Source organism: Polyodon spathula, chromosome 1 (genome assembly GCF_017654505.1).
Source record: "Polyodon spathula isolate WHYD16114869_AA chromosome 1, ASM1765450v1, whole genome shotgun sequence".
Lineage (NCBI taxonomy): Eukaryota > Metazoa > Chordata > Actinopteri > Acipenseriformes > Polyodontidae > Polyodon > Polyodon spathula.
In genome coordinates, this window is record NC_054534.1 from 59,683,045 (window position 1) to 59,705,833 (window position 22,789).

At 36.0% G+C, this 22,789-nt stretch overlaps 1 protein-coding gene across 1 annotated transcript; it reads right to left on the minus strand.

The window, feature by feature from the left end:
* Positions 1-4,042: 4,042 nt before the first annotated feature.
* LOC121320379 (acid ceramidase-like) lies at positions 4,043-12,724 on the minus strand. Its single transcript, XM_041258651.1, has 14 exons — positions 12,591-12,724; positions 12,126-12,172; positions 11,664-11,754; positions 11,165-11,251; positions 10,504-10,582; positions 10,321-10,395; positions 9,087-9,132; positions 7,803-7,947; positions 7,346-7,400; positions 6,358-6,439; positions 5,517-5,648; positions 5,249-5,372; positions 4,806-4,862; positions 4,043-4,466 (listed from the first exon to the last, which is right to left on the minus strand). Exons 1-14 carry the CDS (start codon positions 12,663-12,665, stop codon positions 4,377-4,379), a joined length of 1,185 nt encoding a protein of 394 aa, XP_041114585.1. The 5' UTR covers positions 12,666-12,724; the 3' UTR covers positions 4,043-4,376.
* Between the last annotated feature and the right edge of the window lie 10,065 nt (positions 12,725-22,789).

Below are 22,789 nucleotides of genomic sequence, written 5' to 3' on the forward strand. Positions count from 1 at the left end.
TGCCGGCAATTACAACACTTACAATTACATCAATTTGTTAATGCATTTTTAAAGCACGTTTTAAATAGTCACAATTAACAAACCTTTAAAAGGCAGTATGAAAAACACTATCCCCTAACTATTGCAGCAAGGAGACATTGTCTTCAGTAAGAGATCAAGTGATTTGTATGATAACAAGAGAGGCTATTTCGTACCCTCTTTGATTTAAATGAAGACCAAATTAAGCACAGGCTCGGTAGCCACATCTTGAGCTGCTGTCCAATTTAAAAGATGACCTGGAGCCTGCCACGCAGAGAAACCGTGCTATCCCTGCAGTGCTAAAACTGTAGTCCACCCTGCATTATCTTGCCTCTTCCTTTCAGAGAACTGTGGCAGCTGTTGCTGGCATTTCCCAGTCTGTGCAAATTTATGACTTTAGTGATCCAGACTCAAACCATGTTTACAATTCCGTCTTCATTTTAAAGCCAAAATTGTTATCTCTGTGTGCTGTACTATCACAGTGTTTTTTTTTTTTGCTTGACTTAAAAAAAAAAATTGCTCATTTAGGAGAAGGAAAAATTAAATTCAAAAGAAAATCTCATGGTTTGACAATGTTGGTTCCCTCACCAACCACTCCACACTGTTCCTACTTCAGGCCCTGTTACTGTCCCACCTTGATTAACGCTCCAGCTCATCCAAAACTCTGCTGCCCTCCTCATCTTTTCCTTTCATCATTTCTCCCATGCTACACCGCTGCTCCGCTCCCTCTCGCTGCTCACATCCAATTCAAAACTCTTGTACTCGCCTACTGCTGTCTTGACCTTTCTGCTACTCCCTCCTATCACTTTTCTCTACAACTCCTCTCGCCCGCTCTGCTCCTCCACCACCGGCAGACTGGCTGTCCCCCCCCCCCCCCCTCCACTCCCCCGCCTCCAGTGCCCACTCCTTCTCCACCCTTGCTCCTCAGTGGTAGAACGACCTACCCACGGATATCAGGACTGCTCAGTTCTGACCACCATCCGGCGCCTCCTCAAGACAGACCTGCTCAGACAGCATCTGTAAACCTCACAACTCTCGACTGTACTGGACTATTTGGCACCCAGTTGTCCAGTACTTGCACTAAACTGCTCCATACCTTGCTGTATTCTACTACAGCTCTTAGCTATAACTACGTCCTGTGTTTTGTACTTGATTTTACTCTTATAGGTATCCGTATTCATGTTTTATATAATTGCTCTTATTTGAAATCGTTCTTAACCATTTATCGTACTTACTACGTGCTCTTAATGAATTTTACTTGTATAAGCAAATATTTTTACTATAAGTTTAACTGCTCTTAGTCAAACTCGCTCTTAAATGTAATTATTTACTTTATTCTTTATTTTAGTCATTTGAATTTGATCCAATTTTCTACTGACTTTACTACTGTACTTTATAACTACACTTATCTGTAATATGATATTCTATAATGTGATACTTTGTCTGTGATATTTTGTAATAACTATAAGTCACCTTGGATAAGGGCGTCTGCTAAGAAATAAATAATAATAATAATAATAATAATAATAATAATAATAATAATAATAATAATAATAATAATTGCAAAGTTACATGAAATGCAATGTTCTACAAAGATGTAATTACAAAAATAGGCAATCTATGAAAACATGTATGAATATGTCAATAATGTAAAAATGGTTACATGTAAGACGATACAATTGAGAAAAACGCGACCCCTCTTATTGTATTCATGTTTCTACCTATTCCTATTGCAATGAAAATTGAGGGCCAAGTTTGTCAATTTGACTGGTCATCCCTTCACTAACTTGGGCGTTTTTTGTATTGTTTTATTTTGTTTTGATGTTGTGTTTTGAACAGATGAAGTAACCCACAAACACTACTACGCTTACTAATAAACACAACTACCACCAATACTACTGACTACTAATATTCACCCAACTGTATAATAAGCATTATATGCTCATTTAGTGCCATCTACTGGTAGATCTTCTAACCCAACCTAAACAAGACATTAGTAAAATGTAACCAAAATATTAATAAAGTGACATTATGGACAATGTATGGTTTTCTATAAATTGTAATAATTTTATGCTCCCCTTTAAATGGTAAAGAATTGAGAAACCATGGAAACTCTTTCTCTGAACATTGTGTAATTTCCCTGAGTTTTTTCAAACTCTTGCCTAGCGTAGCCCAGACCTGTGAATCATGTAACTCTGCACATAGACAAACCCCCACCCATGAGTGCCAAGATAAGTGAACAGATTCAACAAGACCAAGATGAACTAGTATAACCTTGGGTCCCATCTTTGTATATCACAAGATGTATTGCATTAACGGCTGCTTCTTCATTTCTACAAAATACAGAAAGTCTGTGTAGTAAAACCAAGATATGCAACTTGTTCTTTCACTTAAAAAGCTGTTTTTGATCATATGTGCAAACCACAATTAACCCAGCTAAAACTGCTTCTAAACCACAAACTTCGCTAAAAGTGACACGCTGTACTTTTGGTAACACACCTCCTGTAAAGGGGGGCAACTCTGTTTATTGGTGAAAGCAGGGAATCTCAGTGGGCAGTAATTTGTAAGTTACATTATATTAATGCTTGTAACAGGTGCACTGGCTCTTTTTGGGCAGGGCACACATACCATGTCTGTGGCTTTGGCAGCTCCGACAACATCTTGAGGCTGGGACGGGGCTCTCGAATTCCACCTGGCCGAGACGTGTAGCTTTACCTGCAGCTATTTGCTCAGAAAACTACATCTATTTCGACTCAGAACACCATCAACTGAGGCCTGTGTGTTAGATAACTGATGTATCACATTTGACTTTCTTTTGTTCCTGAATAAAACTGTTTTGATTGAAATTACCTGAAGACTGAATTATTTAAGAAAAAAACAAACTTTACAACAACAATACTATCTACCCATAATATATATATATATTTTAACATAATACTACCCATAATATATTTTTGATACACATTATCAAGAAGCAAATATTAATGTTCTGAGTTATAGATATTATGTGTGATTTAAACAATTCCCATATAGCTTTTCAGTTTGGAGGTATATTACAGTGTAATAATATAATCGTAATAAAATAGAGAAATGCAGAATTCATGTATTTACATTGGAATCCCCTGAAGCCCCAGTCAAACACTGAACCATTTAAATCGCCTTATCTATCTCTGAACCAGTTGAAACGCAAGCATTTTATGAGGCAGTGTATCTTATGAAATGTTGGTTCATTAAATGGTAAGGCATCTTGAAATTTTTGGAGTTTGGTAGTAATTTAGAAATGTAAAATTAATATTTTATATATAATATACACACACATGTTTTTGTTGTGCATTTGCACATCAAACAATTCATATAAGATTGTCCACTTCTGAAAGTTGTACAGTCACATTAGGTCATTGTATTTATTTGCAAAAATATTATAATCAAGTTGTTTTTATACTCTATGTGAACTCACTAATTATTATTATTTTTTTTCTGTACAAGCAGGGAATTAAACCCTATTTACTCACTCAACAGCGGTACTATCTACAGATTATAAACAGATTACAATGTACCCCTCCACTAACTGGGTAGACAGTGCTTCCTACTAGGAGTACACGTGAGGTTAATATTGATTGAGGCATTGTAAAAAACATTTCAAACATTGTTCTTTTCAGCTTGCCTGAAACAGCACACTGTGAACACTGTGGTAGTAATTGGACAGTGTCGGTAAAATCGTTACCTTTCATTACCGTCAATGTCTGAAACATCAAAGGCACACTCACAGGTCACGAGTACTGGTTCAATTGAACCAAATTAAACTTTGCTTCATGACACTGTGTGCCTCATTTGGTTCATGTAGGATAGAACCAGCTGACTCTTCATTCCCATAACTAGTGTTTTGAGTTCTTAAGAATAAAAGGTCAGGCAGGATATTGACTGTAGACACAGACGTAGTTTTTTTAGAATTACATTTTATTGACAAAATAGCAACAAAGCAAACCAAAATATATTTCTAAAGTTTTAAAGAATATTTAAAATATTTTTCATTACATTCATGCACATTTGTTTGTGTTAGAGCAATACTGTCAGAATCGTTTCTGTAAAACGAATATTACAAAATGAGTCTCTCAGTTAAAACTTTCAAATAACAAACATAATATCAGCAAATGACATGCGGTTTATTTTAATTGCTTTGGAATAAATGTGTAATCTCCCTTTACTGCTCCAGTAGTTCCAAAACCCACACCTGTGGTTAGAATCAATATAAACACATTACAATACATCAGATTTACAACAAATGTTCTCATCCCCAGCTTAACTATAGTGATAGATATAGCTATTTTTGTCACTTAAGAATCTTCTGATGAAACTCTCTACCAAGGCATGCAGGGATCTGGACAGTCACGGATATAGGATTCTAGTTTACCTTCAGAGACATCCATTAAAGTTGTGTATGTGGTCAACTACAAGAACACAAAGCATAGAAATATCATTACTATGAAAGATGAAGGGTTAATAAAAAAAGGAGTATGTATCAAAATACAATGTATGACACCTCTTTTGTAACATCTAGTATTGTAAAAAAAAAAAAAATTGATTCACCTGAACTAAGCAGGCAGTCAGATGATTTAGTAGCATATGTCCTATGCTAAGGATGTTAAAAACCTATTTCAATAGAACTTACAACTTATTTATTTGCCTTGAGTGATACCTACTGTACATACAACACATAATCAGATTGACAGGGTTTGTTGTCATCATTTTCCAACCCCAATAATACAAATGAACACTAAGTTGCTTACCTTGTTAAGGACTGGTTTGGTTGAGAGAACATCGTAAATCGTCTCCAGTGAAATTTTCTGAAATAAACAAATTTTATATGTATCAGCAGTGCCACACAGACTTTGTCTTTTTATATTTATTTTACTGTATTCTAATCAATAGCCTCTGAACTGAATTCAAAACCACTATTACAAGTGCAATTAAGCAATAGAAACCCTGATTATATGCCATTATAACAGAGGCTTTATTGTTGTTTTAGATGTTTACATAATGTATACATCTTCCTTTTTAATGTTTTACATTCCTTCTGTTTCATTTGTTAAAGCTAGATATTCTGTCTTGCTGTTCCACAGCCATTTAAAGTATGATAGTGCCCTGGAATGGATCTTCCTCATTGTCAGACATGCATATTATTTCTAATACCCATTATACAGCATTTGCACTTTTTAAAGCTAATACTTACAGCCTGTGTTGTCTCATTCATGCACTTCATGGCTGGAGTCCTTCGATCATCAAGGAAGAAGGGGTCTTTCCAGTGATCGTAGTTAGTCTCCAGCACATACCAAATTCCCTTTTTGAGGTCAATCCTTAATGAAAAAAATTATAATTTCAGTAACATTAGTGATATTTCAGTGAAACGAGCGCTATGCGGATTATACACAGTCTATGTACTGTATCCTCAGATTTGTTTACCACAGCACTGAGTTCAGTAAACACATCCAAGTACTTACTGCCAGATGTCCACACTTGCTAATCTTGACCTTGTTATGACACAGCCTTGGCCAGACTTGTTGCCTCCCAATATGAAGTAGGCAGGAGCCAACAGCTTGGTTTTAGAGAGCTGGTTCTTGGCGTCATCATAGCTGCATAAAAATGTTTTTTTTTTTACAATTATTATTATTAAAGCTCAATGCAGAGAATGGCTTAATATGATCTTTTTGTGATCTTTTTTTTCTTTGGAATTATAAATCAAGACAACATAATTTACAATACAATATCAGAAATAAAGCCTATCAAATGGTAACTAACTTTTCTCATAAGTCGGTAGCAGATTTACACTAGCAAAAATAACCACAAAAGTAAAAGTAAATCCATGTTTATTAAAGGGTACATAAGGACCTTTTTATTTTATTGTGTTACATGTTCCCATGTGTTGCTACAACTGTTTACCTAAGGCATGTGTATTGTTTACTTTTTTTTTTTTTTTTTTTTACGTTTTGACCACTTTTTTTTTAAACTTTTAAATTGCATTCCCTGCCTCAAGATGGCTTCCCATGTACCCGCATGGACCTCTCAGAACTACATTTCCCATCATCCTCCTTCTCACTGGTAAACCCATCTCAGTTACATATGTGAGCAAGAGGTCAAAATGTAAAAAAAAATAATAAATGAAAACAATACGCACACCTTACGTAGCAACACATGTGTATATGTAACACAATAACAAAAAGGTCCTTATGTACCCTTTAAATATTCCAAAATGTAGAACTACTTTGTACATTTTTTTTTACTACTTTGTTAAAACCACTAAAGGCAGGGCTTTGCTTTAATGCCAGGGTTCTATAGCACTACCTAGTAGCATTCTCCAGTACTGATCGAGTCAGGAAACTCATCCACACACCATCTCTTCTACCTAGGATCCACTCAAGGAGACCTGCAGGGGCAACACACATGTCAACCCACCCAGGTCTAAGAGGTCTGACCAAAAAGAAACCCCAGCAGCACAACAGCTAGATTATGTTACGTGCCAATGAAGTACAAGTATAGGAAAATAATCCTAGTAACTGGCTCCAAAGTGTGCTAACAAAAAAACACACAGCTTTAAAGAGATTGTAACACACAGCTTTAAAGTGACTGCAGCTAACAAAATAATAATCTTACCTGTTTTGCACTTCCATTAGCTACATAGGTTAGCTTTGAAAGCAAACATGTTCTTAAATTTTAAAACATGAAATCTGGCACCACGTTGGGTTAAAGAAACTTATGTTTCCATTCCTTATCCTATTCCACTTGCGCTTATTGAGTCATTTCCCCTGAGCACTGCATTCTGGGTCAAAGCATGTTACAGACTGAAAGCATGTCAGTCAGCAGGGGAAGCAGCTGGTTGGTTTATTACAGAGGAAATGACCAAGAAAACACAACACAAGATGAAAGCACTGCTTGTAAACAGATATTTTTTATATATATATATATATATATATATATATATATATATATATATATATATATATATATATATATATATATATATAAGATGCAAGCACTTTAACAGGTGGTGGGACTTTTAGCTCCTGTAGCATTGTTTGAGTGTAAACAGCTATGTCTTGTGATGTATGATGACAACTATAAGAATTCTTACACAGATTCTACGATTAATTATTTTAACGAAATGTACAGTATAATGGAGACAATTGTACTTAATTGTATAGTGATTTTACGATTATGTGTGTTTTGTTTGAAAGATCCCTTCTCCAGTGACTGTGTACAGCCTCATTCAGACTGTTAAATTATTAACTACTGTATACTGTTACTGAACAAACTGCAGTACCACTTAACTTACCAATATATCCACCATCAAGGCTAAACCGTTCATTCATCGTAAGAGTGAACATTCCCTATACAGAGACACAAGAGACAGATGTATTTTCTTTTCACGGAAAATGTGCATTTTGACCTAAAGAAAAGACTGATACTTTTATCATATTGAGATGTAGACTATGCAAGAATACATTTAACAGTGACCAGAAGTTATCTGTGCATTAACAGGAGAACAGAGCAATTGTCGTAGCTTCTATCAAACAACTAAACACCAGCAGCCATGGATTCATTATGAATTGGGGCCAAAAGTTCTCTGTATAACTAGACAATGAATTACAACATATCTAAAATAATGTAAGCTCTTCAAAATAATTAAATGAAATTCATATTATTTGAAAGTGTTGCCAAAACAAATAACAGTGTCTGTTAGAGTCTACTGTGTCTCTACCTACAACAGTGCTCTTATAAACCACACTTACTGGTTTGATGCCAGTTAACAAGCCCACATATCCAGCAAAATTTGTTGCCTTGAAAACGGTCTTATTGTTCTTCTGAAAGTCCAAATTTGCCACCAGTGGTCTCAGTTGTTCAGTTACTGCCCAAGACTTATTCTTAATGTCCCATCTGTAATAAACCAGCAACATAGTTTATTTTCCAAAATCAGTCCTAATAAGTTTAAAATAATGTTTTTTAAAACAAAATATATATATATATATATATATATATATATATATATATATATATATATATATTCCACTGCTTCTTGGGCAGAGTCCGAATCACTCCCTCTGTTCTGAGTGACAGGCAGACCTTCGGAACAAGGAACATCGGAAAAAAAAAATAACATGATAAACCCCACTTGTGTTCGTACCATCAGCAACCGCCGGACAGGAATGCAAATAAAACCGACGTCATACTTCGGAACAATATTACCCTCAACATCGGAACAAAAATGAAACATGAGAAATTCCATTGTCACTTGCATATAAAAAAGGTATTATTAAAAATGTAATAACCCGAGTATGTGAGTGGAGTGCGATCATTTTGCTAGGAGAGTGGAGTGGAGTGGGTAAAGTGCCAGAGCGGAGCACAAGTGCAAAAAGCCTCTGGCACTGCTCCCACTCCAAAATATGTTTTGCAAAGGAAAAATATTCGACACTGTACATATAAGACATAATCCATAAACGATGCAACTTTTGTGATGCTCTGACAATATTGTGCAATCTATGAAATAGCCCTGTACAATTAAAGTTAACAAAATAATATCCAATTTGCACAGTACGAGTATTATTACAACAGCGAAAGCCATTGTGTGCTTGTATATGAACCATGTTAATTGCAAATTTCATAAAGCTTACAATTAAAAAAAATCTTTAACCACATGGTACATGCAAAAGGGTCAGTGTATGTTAGGGTCCCAAGCCAGAATACAACCCCATCGGCTTGGGGTTAAATTAATTTTTTAAATAGCTGAAATCTTGTCGTGTTCGGCTTGGGGTGGTCATGCGAATTATTTCATCACTTTTTTTCATCACTTCATGTAAAAGTGATATTGAGTTATTCTCCAGGGAAATAAATATAATTACAAATAAATAAAAATAAACAAAACAAAATAACAGATGCAGATACTGGGTGGGACCCGGGTAATACACGAATTGCCCAGTTTCAAGGTTTGTCCGTAACATATATATTACATTTGTATTGAAATTAAGCTTTACTAACACCAGTATAGTACTAAAAAAACAATAAGTAATTTGACATACCCAAGGAATAATCCAAAATCTAAATTCCGGGCATGGTACAACTTTCCTGTAAAAAAAGACAGCGTAATCAGGCTTTAAAAATAAATAAAAAAATAAACAAATGCTTAGTGAATTGCTGTAGAAAAGGACTAAACTGTACTCTAAATAGCTTTTGGTAAAGAATGTCCAAAGTGACAAGTACCAATACATTTGAAGATTTAGGAATACATGTGGTGATTTATAATGAGCCTATATATTAGAAGTAACTACACATTTTTTCGCTTTACTATTCATAATATAGCTGATGAGTGGTTCTAGGTTCTATTATTAAAAATGACTACAAAAGATTTAGAAGTGAGTAGTTTTTCGAGATTTACGATTATACTGTAAATTACAGTATAATCGTAAATCTCGAAAAACTACTCACTTCTAAATCTTTTGTAGTCATTTTTGTATTACTTTAGTATAAATACATGTTAATTTGGATTCACATGTTGTTTTGTTCTCACTTTATGTGAACGAAAAGACACAAATTTGCCCGTTTTCCCATTGGAAATAGTGATATTTTGAAATATCACTGTCCTGGTCACAAAAGCAAAGTTTGTGGGGAATAATAGCCATTTTCTATACTTTTGAGGCATAAGCAATTAGGAAATAACACTTACTACCCAGGAACAAAAAAAAAAAAAAAAAAATTTCTTACACACTGTTATCATTTTTTTATTAGATTTGAGCGTGGATGGAGAATACCAAGTGCTGACACTGAACAGCCATCTTCATTCAATTCAAATCCTGCGACAACCGTTTAATCTGCCAGCTCCACCTATTCTACATTGCATTTATAGAGAGAGACTAGGTGGGTCTGGCAGAGCTGAAAGGTCATATTGTCACTTGATTTGATAAGAGTGAGGAAAGTCTGAATTTTCCAGACAAGCATAAGCATGCTTGATTGCCAGGCATATTGAAGCCACAGAACCCAGAACTACTTTGAATGCTTGAAAATACTGTATTATTACAGTATTAGGATGTTGTTTTTTTTTTTTTTTTTTTTTTTTAACAAAACAATTCAAATTAAATTTGAAGCCACTTACAAAAAAAGGTTCCTTAAAAACAACAACAGCACCTACATCCTAATAGACAAATCTCTACCACTCTAGATATGGTCTAATGGGATGAAAATGTAGGCTCATTCTGTGTGTAAACACCAATTTCTACACGTCTACAAAGATGGTTACACGTTTCAAGTAAGCCATACCTGTAGTGTCTTCTGCTACCAGTGATGTGCACACTGTAAAGACTTCATAAAAAATATTGAACAGCAGAACCTCTCCTATTGAACAGGAGACAACAGTGGAAACAGCATGAAAAACAAACCATGTAGCTTTAACTAAAACAAAAAATACAGTTTTAGTTAAAAGACAATTACAGATCTGATTACCTAAGGGAACCCCAGAGACATCTGCAATCCCTTTAACCTCTTCATTGAATGGGGAGGGGAGACTGTCCAGAAGTAAAGGCTGAAAGAAAACCAAAACACCTCTTCTTTCAATGCCTCTGAAATTCATGGTAAAATCACTGGATTTCTATCACCCTATTCAGTTCATGTCAATACTATCTAAATGGCAGTGGTAAAATTAATAATTTAAACAAATGTAATAAAGCAGCAATGCTTTAAATCCTGTTTGTTCTAAGTTGCCGATCCTAGGATGAAAATTGGAATGTGGCCCCTTCTGGCCAGGCTCCTGACTAGTGCACTTCCCAGGCTGGGCCCTCGCCTCCAGGGTTCAGCAGATTGGTAACATTTATTGTGGATGTTAAATTTAGCACAAAAAAAGTTTATTTTACAAATGAATCAATACAAATACAAAATATAATACATAATATATAGCAACAATAAATCTTCAGGAAATTTCATTTACATTAATTTACTATAATGCAACACAGCTGTTCTTCGTACTACTTTTTCATAACTAACACCTTTTATTTTACTTCTAAGAGCACAATCTTTGGGATGCTCAGCAGTTGTTCAGGTGCGTTCATTCAGTCGTAACATTTAGCTTAGTGCATTTCAACAAGTAATAATGAAGACATTTACTTACCAAATCCTTATCCACCAGTTTAACCAATTCACCACTCGGAACAAAGGCATTAGCGAAATCCTTTATCACCTGGATTAAATTGTTTAGCTAAAGATGAAGAGAAAATAAAAAAAAGTGATGTCACTATTGCTATAGTACTATTGTTTACATGTCCTTTACCTGCATTACAATCACATTGTCCATTGCTAATTTTCAGTCTTGGTAGGCAGAGTAACATAAAAGGTAAATTCTAATGGCCCTTTTCAGAAAAAGTACTTGACTGCTTGTACCCATCATCTGTAAATGTGCCAGGTTAGTAGTGTCTAATATTGGGAAACCCTCTGAACTGAGCACTTTCACTTAAATGTTGTTTCTAAATAGGTCTGTTGGAGGCTTTCAAATGCTTACCAAAGGATATTTTACCATAAATAAGTCCAGACAAAGAACCCTCTTAAACTAACAGTGTGTCCACTATCAGTTGAAAAGTCTTCATTCTTACATGATCAACTGCAAACATTACCTCTGCTTTCCTTTCACTTATCAACTGGTTCCATCTTTTGTAAGGGGGCAAATCAAGGTTGATTGTATACCAAGAGACATTTCCTTTGAAACTTAAAGAGAAAAAACACTGGTGAAATATCTCTGTCTGCTGCAATATGAATGCCAACATGGCATTTCTCAAAATCTCATGCACATGAACTGGTACACTGCAATTAAATAAATGTCAGGCTTTTCTGTGCAACAATAGGCCAGTCAGCATGACAACAACTAGCAATTACAATAACAGGCTCATTGTATTTGCTCACATGGCACACTTACATATTGCTCAATCTTTAACCCAAAACGAGTATGTTCAACACTCCCAGGTATGCTTGCGTGCAAACATCCCACAGTAGATTTCAGCAGTAAGTAGACCTCATATTATTTTTAAATAATTAAAATGGCTGTGAAGCAAACAATTAATAAAGATACCCAAACTTACGTTGCTCCACTGGGGGGATACATGCCAGTCCTGCAATAGTCTGTATACTGTAAAGGAAAACATAAGATTAAGAATCGTTGAAACCTATCACAAATCAGTACCTCTAGTGCAGTCCCTGGCCTTATTTACTGGTAACTTGTAAAAGCATAGTAAAGTTCAATTAAGCATAGTAAAACATAAGTAAGCATTGTAAAGCCTTTACGAGTAGTATACAAGTGCAAATGGACCGTGTAAACATTTATAAAGGTTGTGAGTACTGTTTTCTTACTCTACAACACGATTCATGCCAATGACAGATTGCATTTTTAAATTATGTTGCCTGTGCACTTAGATCGAGCTCCATATATAAAGAATAATCCTATTCATTTCAAACTTTTTTTTTTTTTTTTTAAATCATACAGAACAAATGTACCAGTCACACTGCCACTCCAAAACATTCTGTATGGAAAAAAAAAAAAATCTTACCGGTGGAACATACTGTGCCAAAGCAAATCCACTTATCATAAGAAAACATCCGGACAGAGCTCCTGCGATCCACATTTTGATATCACCTATAATTGGGAAATTCTGCGATGAAGGTACAGTAAATGAGGAAGTGTTTCAGCATCCCGTGACAATCAGTCAAGGGATTATACCATTGTGAAATGGGGAACGCAGACACTAGTATTATAACACTTTATTTTGCTTATTTATACCCATCCTCGTTCACAGCCAAAGATTTGTACCACTAAATACACATATATAATTTACTAAACTATGTTTTCTTTGCTTACAGGCTAGTACATCGGCATACATAAACCTAACACCTTATTAATGTCTTGTAACGTGCTGACCCACCTAGAATTAATAAGTCCTGTGCGAAAAGCAGCATTAACAAGGATGTTTTAGGCGGGTGAATAAGTGCAATTTTTCTCTTATAATGTTAAATAGCAGATTTCACTTGTTAAAATTATCACTTGCACAATCTATCCAAGAACTACCGTACTGGTAAAATATAATTGGTAAATCTATAAGAAATGTTAACTTACTGAATAATATTGCACAGCTACGGTGCATTATTTCCCCATTTAGAGTTTGCAGACAAATTAATAAAACAAATACGTTATTTTATCTGATGTATCGTTAGGATGACGATGACATCTAGTGGAAAGGACAAAAAATGCATCATTTTATTCCTCCACGTTGTTTATTGCCCTACAAGCCTATACAGTTGTTAATTCTATTAAACAAGTTATATTACGATAACAGTCCTCAAATAAATGAAATTGAAACAGAAGATTCTAGACTAGTTCTAGACTTTCGAGAGCAAGAAGGCAGACTTTTTTGTTTTGTTTTTCACTTTCGTTTACTGTTAAAATGAAAGATGTTATGGATTTGGGGTTATTGTAGGAATGCCAGGCATACTGCACACATGGCAAATTAATTGAAAATAAAACATTAAAAAAATAAAAAAATAAAACGCTACACATGTATTTTATTATTGTAAGACAATTGTATGCATAGCTTAAATATGTTATTTGTTTATATATATATATATATATATATATATATATATATATATATATATATATATATATATATATATATATATATATATATATATATGGAGGGACAGCAGGTTCCATTGTGCCCAATTCAGGAGCCAGAAGGCGATGCGATGCAACCCCAGGGACCGGAGGCTATCTTGGCGGTTGACATACGCCACCACTATTCGGTCCAGCACATGTGTTTCTTGCAGCACTGGGAGAAAGTGCTGGAGAACCAGGAAAACAGCCTGCAGCTCCAGCATATTTATGTGCAGGGCTATCCAACGGCCCAACCAGGTGCTGCAGACTCCTTTGCCTTCCCAGAGTTGGCGAGTTAACACCACGCCCATCTGCACGCCCCCGCGCAGGTGAGAGGGCATCCTCCACCATCGCAGGGCCGTGGTGCACGTGTGAGACACTGTCAGATGATGGTGTCTGTCACGCTTGGGGTGTAAACGAAATACATTGAGCCAAGCTTGGAGTGGGCACATGTGTAATAAAACCAGCTTGATGGCCGATACAGCTGCGGCCATCAGATCCTACAGTTTTTGGTACCGCACCAGAGGGACCTGCGATCCCTGTTGAAACAGGGGCAGGCAACAGTGAATAGCTGCTACTCTGTCATCTGACAGGTATGCGTACATTGTACTGGTTTAGAATGGTTAACGGTTTATTATGCTTAAGTTGGCACAGTTACCTTTTTTTCCTGTTATTTAGTAACTAAGCGATAACTATAAAAATTGCAGGATTGTGGATCTCAATAATGATCAATAATGTAGTGACTTGGCATATTCAACCACCATTGCTTATTTTGAACGCAATGATATACATAGCTACAGAAGTGAGAGTCTTTACATTAAAATGCTGATGATTTCTTTAGCTGCTTGCTTTTACACACGTAAAATACTGTTCTCATCCAAAAATATTAAGATCATTGATGCACCATGCGAGGGTGAGACCCGCACTGTAATATTTACACACTGTTACTGTGCTTATTACTGATAATATTATTCTTTGGCGATAGAGAACTGGTTTATTATGTATTGTGCAACAAAGTGTCTTTACTGGTAATGTTTATATCCTAGAGAAATATAATGACAATGATAATAATTACAAGCAAATAATAGAATAGTTTAATGATCGTGTTTGTAAACAAAGACAGTATTCATGCAGGTTAAACAAACACGTATAACTCAGAAGAAACATGTGTAATGTATTTAACAGGATTTAATGCCGTGTTTTTCCTTAGGAAGGAGCAGTCGTGTTAGAATTAGATGATCAGTGGGAAGCTTGCCTTGTGAATGTCAGTCAATGATAGCCATTTGTAGTCTGTGCAGTATCCGTTACGAAAATAAATATTTATACCTGTCAACACTAGCAAATTGCTGTTTCCGCTTTATAAATACCTCAGAGTTCTTGAGAGAATAATGTGATGGTTGGGGGTGTAAGCTCGGACCATCATCCTGTTACACACCATAACTTTATGTCAAAATAGTCAATAATATATGTATTGGCTCTCAAAAGGATTCACCCCCCTTGTACTTTTCCACATTTTATTGTGGTACAACATGGAATCAAAATGGATTTAATTAGGAGTTTTTGCCACTGATCAACACAAAAAAGTCCATAATGTCAAAGTGAAAAATAAAATCTACAAATTGTTCTAAATTAATTACAAATATAAAACAGAAAATAATTGTTTGCATTCACCCCCTTTGCTATGACACACCTAAATAAGCTCTTGTGTAACCAATTGTCTTTAGGAGTCACACAATTAGTTGAATGGAGTTAAGGTGTTTCACATGATTTCAGGTTAAATACACCTGTCTCTGGGAGGTCCCACAGTTGGTTAGTAACAAAACCTACATTATGAAGACAAAGGAATATTCAAAGCAAATCCGGAATAAGGTTCTTCAAGAGCACAAATCAGAGGTAGGATACAAGAACTTTTCCAAGGCATTGAATATCCCCCGGAGCACAGTAAAGTCCATTATTAAGAAATGGAGAGAATATGGCACAACTGTGAATCTGTCTAGAACAGGCCATCCTCAAAAACTGAGTATCCAGGCAAGAAGGGCACTAGTCAGGGAGGCCACCAAGATACCTATGGCAACTCTAAAGGAGTTATAATCTTCCACGGCTGAGCTGGGAGACACTGTGCATATGGCAACAATAGCCCGGGTGCTTCAGAAAACTGGTCTTTATGGGAGAGTGGCAAAAAGAAAGCCATTATTGAAAAAAACTCACATCAAATCTCGACTAGAGTTTGCCAGAAGGCATGTGGGAGACTCTGAGAACAAGTGGAAGAAGATTCTATGGTCTGATAAGACCAAAATAGAGCTTTTTGGCCTCAACGCTAAGTGCTATGTTTGGCGCAAGCCTAACACCGCACATCATCCTGAGAACACCATCCCTACTGTGAAGCAAGGTGGTGGCAGCATCATGCTATGGGGATGCTTCTCTGCCTCAGGGCCTGGAAAGCTCATGAAGATAGAGGGCAAAATGGATGCAGCAAAGTACAGAGAAATCCTGGATGAAAACCTGCTGAAGTCTACAAGAGACCTGGGACTTAGAAGATCTATCTTCCAGCAGGACAATGACCCGAAACATACAGCCAAAGCCACACTGGAGTGGCTTAAAAACAAAAAAGTTAATATCCTGGAGTGGCCCAGTCAAAGCAGGACCTCAATCCAATTGAGAATATGAGGAAATAGTTGAAAATTGCTGTTCACCAAAGGTCCCCATCCAACTTGACTGAGCTCGAGCAATTTTGCAAAGAAGAATGGGCAAAAATTGCAGTGTCCAGATGTGCAAAGCTGGTAGAGACTTATCCAAATAAACTCATGGCTGTAATTGCTGCCAAAGGTGCCTCTACCAAATATTGACTCAGTGGGTTGAATACTTATGCAATCAATTATTTTGTGTTTTGTATTTGTAATTAATTTAGAATGATTTGCATATTTTATTTTTCACTTTGACGTTATGGACTTTTTTTGTGTTGATCAGTGGCAAAAACTCCTAATCAAATCCATTTTGATTCCATGTTGTAACACAATAAAATGTGGAAATGTCCAAGAGGGGTGAATACTTTTGAGAGCCACTGTAAAGTATATGAAAAGGTTATAGAGGGAAAGTATATAGCACCCCGCATAAAGTATGTGAAAAGACTTCATTTCCCGGAATGCCTAAAAACTGGTAAAAGAGCTGATACTTTAAATAATCAGCTTCCACGAGACAGTTCTGAGTAATTTACTGGATGAAGGTTGGTATAAAAACCTGTATTGCTGTGCTAGGATGAAGACTGGTTTAGAAGCTGCTTAGAGCTGTCCTGCCCCATTTTGAAATACAAGAGAAGTGTTGCAGAGACCACCACCATCATCATCAGTAACCCAAAAATCTATGACATGTCGCTCAAACCTGAAAACTTTGTCACACCACTTATAACATCACTGTTCCTGCTGATGGCATACCTAGAGGATCACAGTTCTTACCAATTACCTTTTGTCTCAGAGAAACGCATTTCTTCAACGCATTACAATTTAGTTACATTATTTCCCAAAGGGTTTGGTATAAACTGTTTGCTCACCTCTATTTGGAATATCCTTAAATGATATGGGAGTTGAAATTGAGCCAGCAGTAATCCTTTAATCCAAGACCTAGTCACTCAGCTAAAGAGAAAAAAAAACAAAACAGAGAAGCTGAAGGTAAGCTGCCTTCTTTACTGGACTGTCAAAACACATTGTACTGACAGCCCTCAGACAGCCAAACATTGGCTTTGAAAAGCTATTCATTATTAATACAGCTATTCATTGCTATATTTCCCTTTTATAAAAAGAATGAACAAATTCATGTTAGATCTTTGCTACAGTTGCCCGTAGGAAATCTGTACAAATAATCTCATATAGTAAGATACATTGTAAATAGTTCAAATACAATACAGTTAAAAATAAAGGAAATGTTAACATAAAAACAAATTCTAAAGGTACCATCAAAAAGACAAAATATAGCTTGAAGTTTCAAGTCAGCATGCATACTCATTATCAAGCTAGAAAAAGATTCAGACTGCTTTTTTGATTGGTGACACTGAAAAGTACTTCACCGGCAGTCACAGCACAAGATTAATTATTTTTGCTTACAGTCCATAAACTAATTTTCCAGCAGTGATTATGACTGTAAAAATAGAGTTCTTTCTGAAAATTAAGTTTCAAGCCTCTAGAAGTGTTATTTCCTTTCACTGCAGGAACAGTTCATTCAGTTTTGACAGATGTGCTTGAAATTTGGAGTTGAAGGATGCTGCATAGAGAAATGTTTAAAGGATGAAAGGACTGTACCCAGTTATTCATCGTAAGCTGCGAAATGCAGTCAATAAGGACTGAAAAAAGTAGTCATTCATTTTAAAAATGTGGTGTTTTAAAAACATGCAATTTTTCAAGGTGTTGGTCTGTAGTGCTGGTTGTCCTTTGTGTGTGAATAACCTTTGCTACATGATGAAATCTCAAATCCCTATAGTTTACATATAATTTAATAATGATAGTCTTATATAAAAACAATGTCTTCTAATGTAACATAGTTGCTGTCTATGTCAAATCTTAAGTTATTTAAAAGGAAAAAAAAATAGTTACAGGAAACATGCAACAGCACAAATTCCACAGGGATGCATGACTTACTTGCTATCAATAAAGTTGTTATATTGACCTAGTTTTAATTGTTTTAAATAAATTAAATATTAACAATTAAAAGACATAAGGGGAAGAAGAGTTATGTGATAAAAAAAGGTTTAGAAACTGTGATATCCCAGCCTAACCATTAGGCTACACTGCCTCTCTAATGCAGAACATTTTCAGAAAGAAATTAAATATTAACAATTAAAAGACATAAGGGGAAGAAGAGTTATGTGATAAAAAAAGGTTTAGAAACTGTGATATCCCAGCCTAACCACTAGGCTACACTGCCTCTCTAATGCAGAACATTTCAGAAAGAGATTTGTTTTTTTAAATAGCGGGGTTGTTCAACTGAATGTTAACCCCCTTTGATATCCACAAAATCATTAATTTGGTTTAAACACCAAAAGTAGATTGCGTGAACGTGGTTAATTTGCAGAATATCTGCTGGCCTTGAATATGGGGCATGGGTTTACATCGGGGTCATCTGCTAATGGGATTGTATAAACTCTGTATTTGAGCTGAGGGATGAGAACACTAATCTTGGCCAGTAATCCCTTGATATTTTGAGAACCTTGTGAATACCAGTTCAAACTAGGATAGCTGCTACCTACATTAAATAAATCCTGGTGTTTTGTGTTAATAGAAAGATGCAGTATTCATATCATATAAATATCTATATATAAATATTTATAGGGGGTTATGCTCTGTAGATGAATTAAGGACAAATAATCTGCGGTTTCTTCCTCACATTTTTCACTGTGGAATTCCTCAAATACATTTTCTCTCGTGTTACAAAAGATCGAAAAGGTTACAGTAGACAAATGTATGGAAAGGATAGAGAGACTCTGTCCAAAAGTGTAAGCTTTATCATTTATCTTATTCCTGTGTAAAACAGTTTCCCTCCTTAAGTGTTTTTTCTTCTATGAAAAATTCTTGAGCAGCAATATTTTAAGAATATAATGTGTCCTATAAAAGGTACTTTCTACAAAAAGTAGACCACTCTAACTGCTACAACAGACAGATCGTTTGCTGAGAAATGTAAATGTCAATTGGATGAAAAAGAAAACCTAAATATTTAGTAACTGTGAAGCATTCATTTTGTTGGCTGGTTTGAAGTTTTTCAAGCCAGCGTGGAGTTACATAATCAGCTTGTGAAGGACTGCTATAGCCTAATCTACCGCACACTCCCATAGCAGGATTTGGCTACCCATGCTGTTAGACTTTAATTCTTCAGTTAAATACATAAACACTCCTTCAATCTTCTCTTACAAAATATGTCACAGTAAACACATTTATTTAAACGGTAGGCAGACACAGATTTTTTAAATTGTATTTCTCTTTAAATTTGACTAAATTAGGTTTTATCTTCTACCTTCTAATACTTGCAACATCTGACATTTTTTTATTCGTTCCTAGCCATAGAGCTGTTGGGAACCAGTGTGCCCCACAGATTTGCTTTATTTTAAGAATCCTTAATACCATTCCTGCACGAAGAACTTTGTAAATCCTCATTATAATAGATTGTATAGCACCTAAAATAATTCCCTTCAATACCTTGGTTTTTATTCAAATGCAAATCAGCCAAAATCATTAGGTATCATATGAGAATCACAGAATGCATGTTGATGGATGTGTGATGTGTGTTAGTACAGTAAGGAGATCATTAACATTGTTAAAAGAAATTACACACTCAACAGCAAAAAACTCCCCAAAACAAACAAACAAAAAAAAAAAAAAAACAAAAAAAAACCTACTAAGCCTTTGGGAGGAAGGAACTGGGATAAAGTACAATTTCAAAAATCTAACACATAATGCAGTATGTCTGATGTAATAGAAATGAGCAATGCGGTCAACTAATTGAACACATTTTTTCTTCAAAGTAAGTGTGATTAATAAAAAATAAGCATGGAGGCACTGTGGGCTACTGGGAAGAGTTGAGATCAGGAAGCCTGGATCGCCCTGGTTTTTGAATGCCTGTTCAGTCAGACAAACACTGTGTGTCCTTGATGCATGTTACTGCTTTTCACCAGGATACATTAGGGCCTGAATTAAAATGAGAAAAGGTATTTCAATAGGGTTTCACGCCAGGGAGGGACAGAAAATGAATAAAGATGAAGAGAAAAAGCCTACAGCTCATTTAAATCTATGGGGTGCTTAAACCAAAGCCACTATCTGCAAGAATGCTCAGGTCTAAGTCATCCTGTTGATGCAGTGGCTGTTTTTCAAGATAGATTCTCTTCACTTTTCTCTCGACATGCTCTTCATTGCCTTCACAATCAGAAACTATTCTTGCAGTGCAGTGTAAAAAACAAAAAAAGAATCCTTTACACAATGATTACTGTATTTTCTGCACATTCTTATTGATCTGTACATGATTACAAATACCGGAAATCAAGTGGGAAGGACCAGATGATTATGCAAAAGTGCTGCTCTCTTTCCAATATTTAACCTTCATTTAAAAATAACTTCCAGTACACATTGGGAAACCATGCACAAACACCAGAGCCAGGTTTGCTTGGAGCAGATGTTTATGTACTGTAAGCCTGCCTGTAAGAAGGCCAGGTTTGTCTACTTTTGTCTTATACATTTTAACTTGTAGGAAGTAAGAAACAAATGTGTATAATGCAGATACCAATCTGCAGTACTGTTACTACCTTCAGACCCACAACTTGCATTAGTGTAAATGTTTAATTCATTTGGTACAGAAACTATCTATGGGGTAGGATGATTTCATTTTGAAGTTAGTTGAACCTGCTTCCTGATTTAACAAACAGTAGCATCCAAGGCGACCGGGGTGGGGGGTGGGGGTGGGAGGGGGGGGGCATGCCTGGTCACGTGCCCCCCCCCCCCAGATTTCTGCCAGGCAATGGCTTAGCCAACATAACTTTTAAAAAAACAAACAATTAACACCCACTAGAACAGGATACAACTAATTCTGAATTGAAAGTTATAACCTTTTTGCCTTTACCTTTTTGGCTTTGTAACCCACAATCAATAGTGATGAAGATGTATTGAACAATTCTGTATACTGTGAATGTCCATGGCAGACTGAATACGTGTATTTGTGCCTGGTTTAAATGTACTGGTACATTGCTATTTTGATACAGCATCTATTCAATCAGTGCACATAATTCATATAATTTCTATATAGTTTGGATACAAAATACATAATAGGCTTCTATTCAAATTGATGTATTGCATATGTGACTGGTTAATTTTAAGATTATCCAGATCAAAAGTGGTTAATGCAATTACCCTGATTGCTAATCTTAGAATTATCTGGATAATCCTCATTCTAACCTACTTTTAACCATACATGCTGAGATTGCAAATTGGTCCAAAAGAAGATGAAGCAACACTGAGACCTTCTTTTGTGACATAACATGTGAAATATGATCTAACAAGATATCTGGTGTAAAATAATAAAATATACATTTACAATGCTGTTTTTTTTAAGGTGTTTTAACTCTCTTTAAGGTGAGAGACTTAGTAACATAGGCTAAAACAGACGACAATAACTATAAGCAGATAACACCCTAAACTGGAGAGATATTCATGGGGTTTTCATGCAAGATTTTTTTTTAACTCGAGACATTTACACGAGAAAAAGGCCTAAAATGCTTTTTTGGAGATTCGCTCAATTTATTTTACTCGAGTAAACCAGGCTTTTAACCCGACGTCATGCAAATGAACAGGAAAGGGGGGGTTGATATGTAAATTAGCTATGCATAAAGTTTTTGAAGATTAGTAGTGAAATTTTGTGAAAATGTGGTTTCCATGCGCAGAGAACTGGTACACTAGTGAATCTAAGCTGCTGTAATAAAGCAAAATACCTTGTGCTTGGCTGGTTAATAATGTGTTTTACTGCTCTTACCCAAATTGTTTTTCAAATGTTATTAGTAGTGAATACTGTTTCAACTAATGTATCTTATGACTCATTAATTAAAAATAAACTTTAAGGTATAAAATGAAACTGACCAACAGGCATTGCAGATCACCATGGCAGAATAGTGTCCTGGGGTGGGGAAGGGCTGTCTCTGTTTTTGTGGGGTGTGTGTGGATGGTGCTGTCTTGCTGTTAGTTGCCTAATAAACCTCAGATCCTTTGTGTGTGTCTCCAATAATTCCTGTGCTCGCTACACTTTTGTCAGAAGCGGGATGGACGGCACACACTTAAGCCCCAGCTGGGAAATGGATGAAGAGATCCAGAGGATGGAATAACAGGTTGCCCAGCTGATGGTACAGATGCAGAACATCCAGCGGCAACGCAGTGGACCAGGTTTACCGCCGGCTGTATAAGGAGACCTGGCAATGCAGACGTTCATCCACGGCCTGAACCCCACCGTGCTCCGACAACAGATATAGAGCAGGATTTGACCCATGTCTTTAGGATTGAGGCCGTGCTTGAGGAGAGAGGACTGTGGGTGTACTGGATTAGTCCAGAACAACATCATCACAGGAGACGCGACTCAGAT

Bases quoted from the DNA above. Each gene is read 5' to 3' on its own strand.
- LOC121320379 (XM_041258651.1), bottom strand. From the start codon at position 12,665: ATGTGGATCGCAGGAGCTCTGTCCGGATGTTTTCTTATGATAAGTGGA. The intron at 10,583-11,164 runs GTAAGTAAATGT...GTTTTCTTTCAG, and splicing joins AACTGGTGGATAAGGATTTG to CCTTTACTTCTGGACAGTCT. The intron at 5,373-5,516 runs GTAAGTACTTGG...TTTTTCATTAAG, and splicing joins GCAAGTGTGGACATCTGGCA to GATTGACCTCAAAAAGGGAA.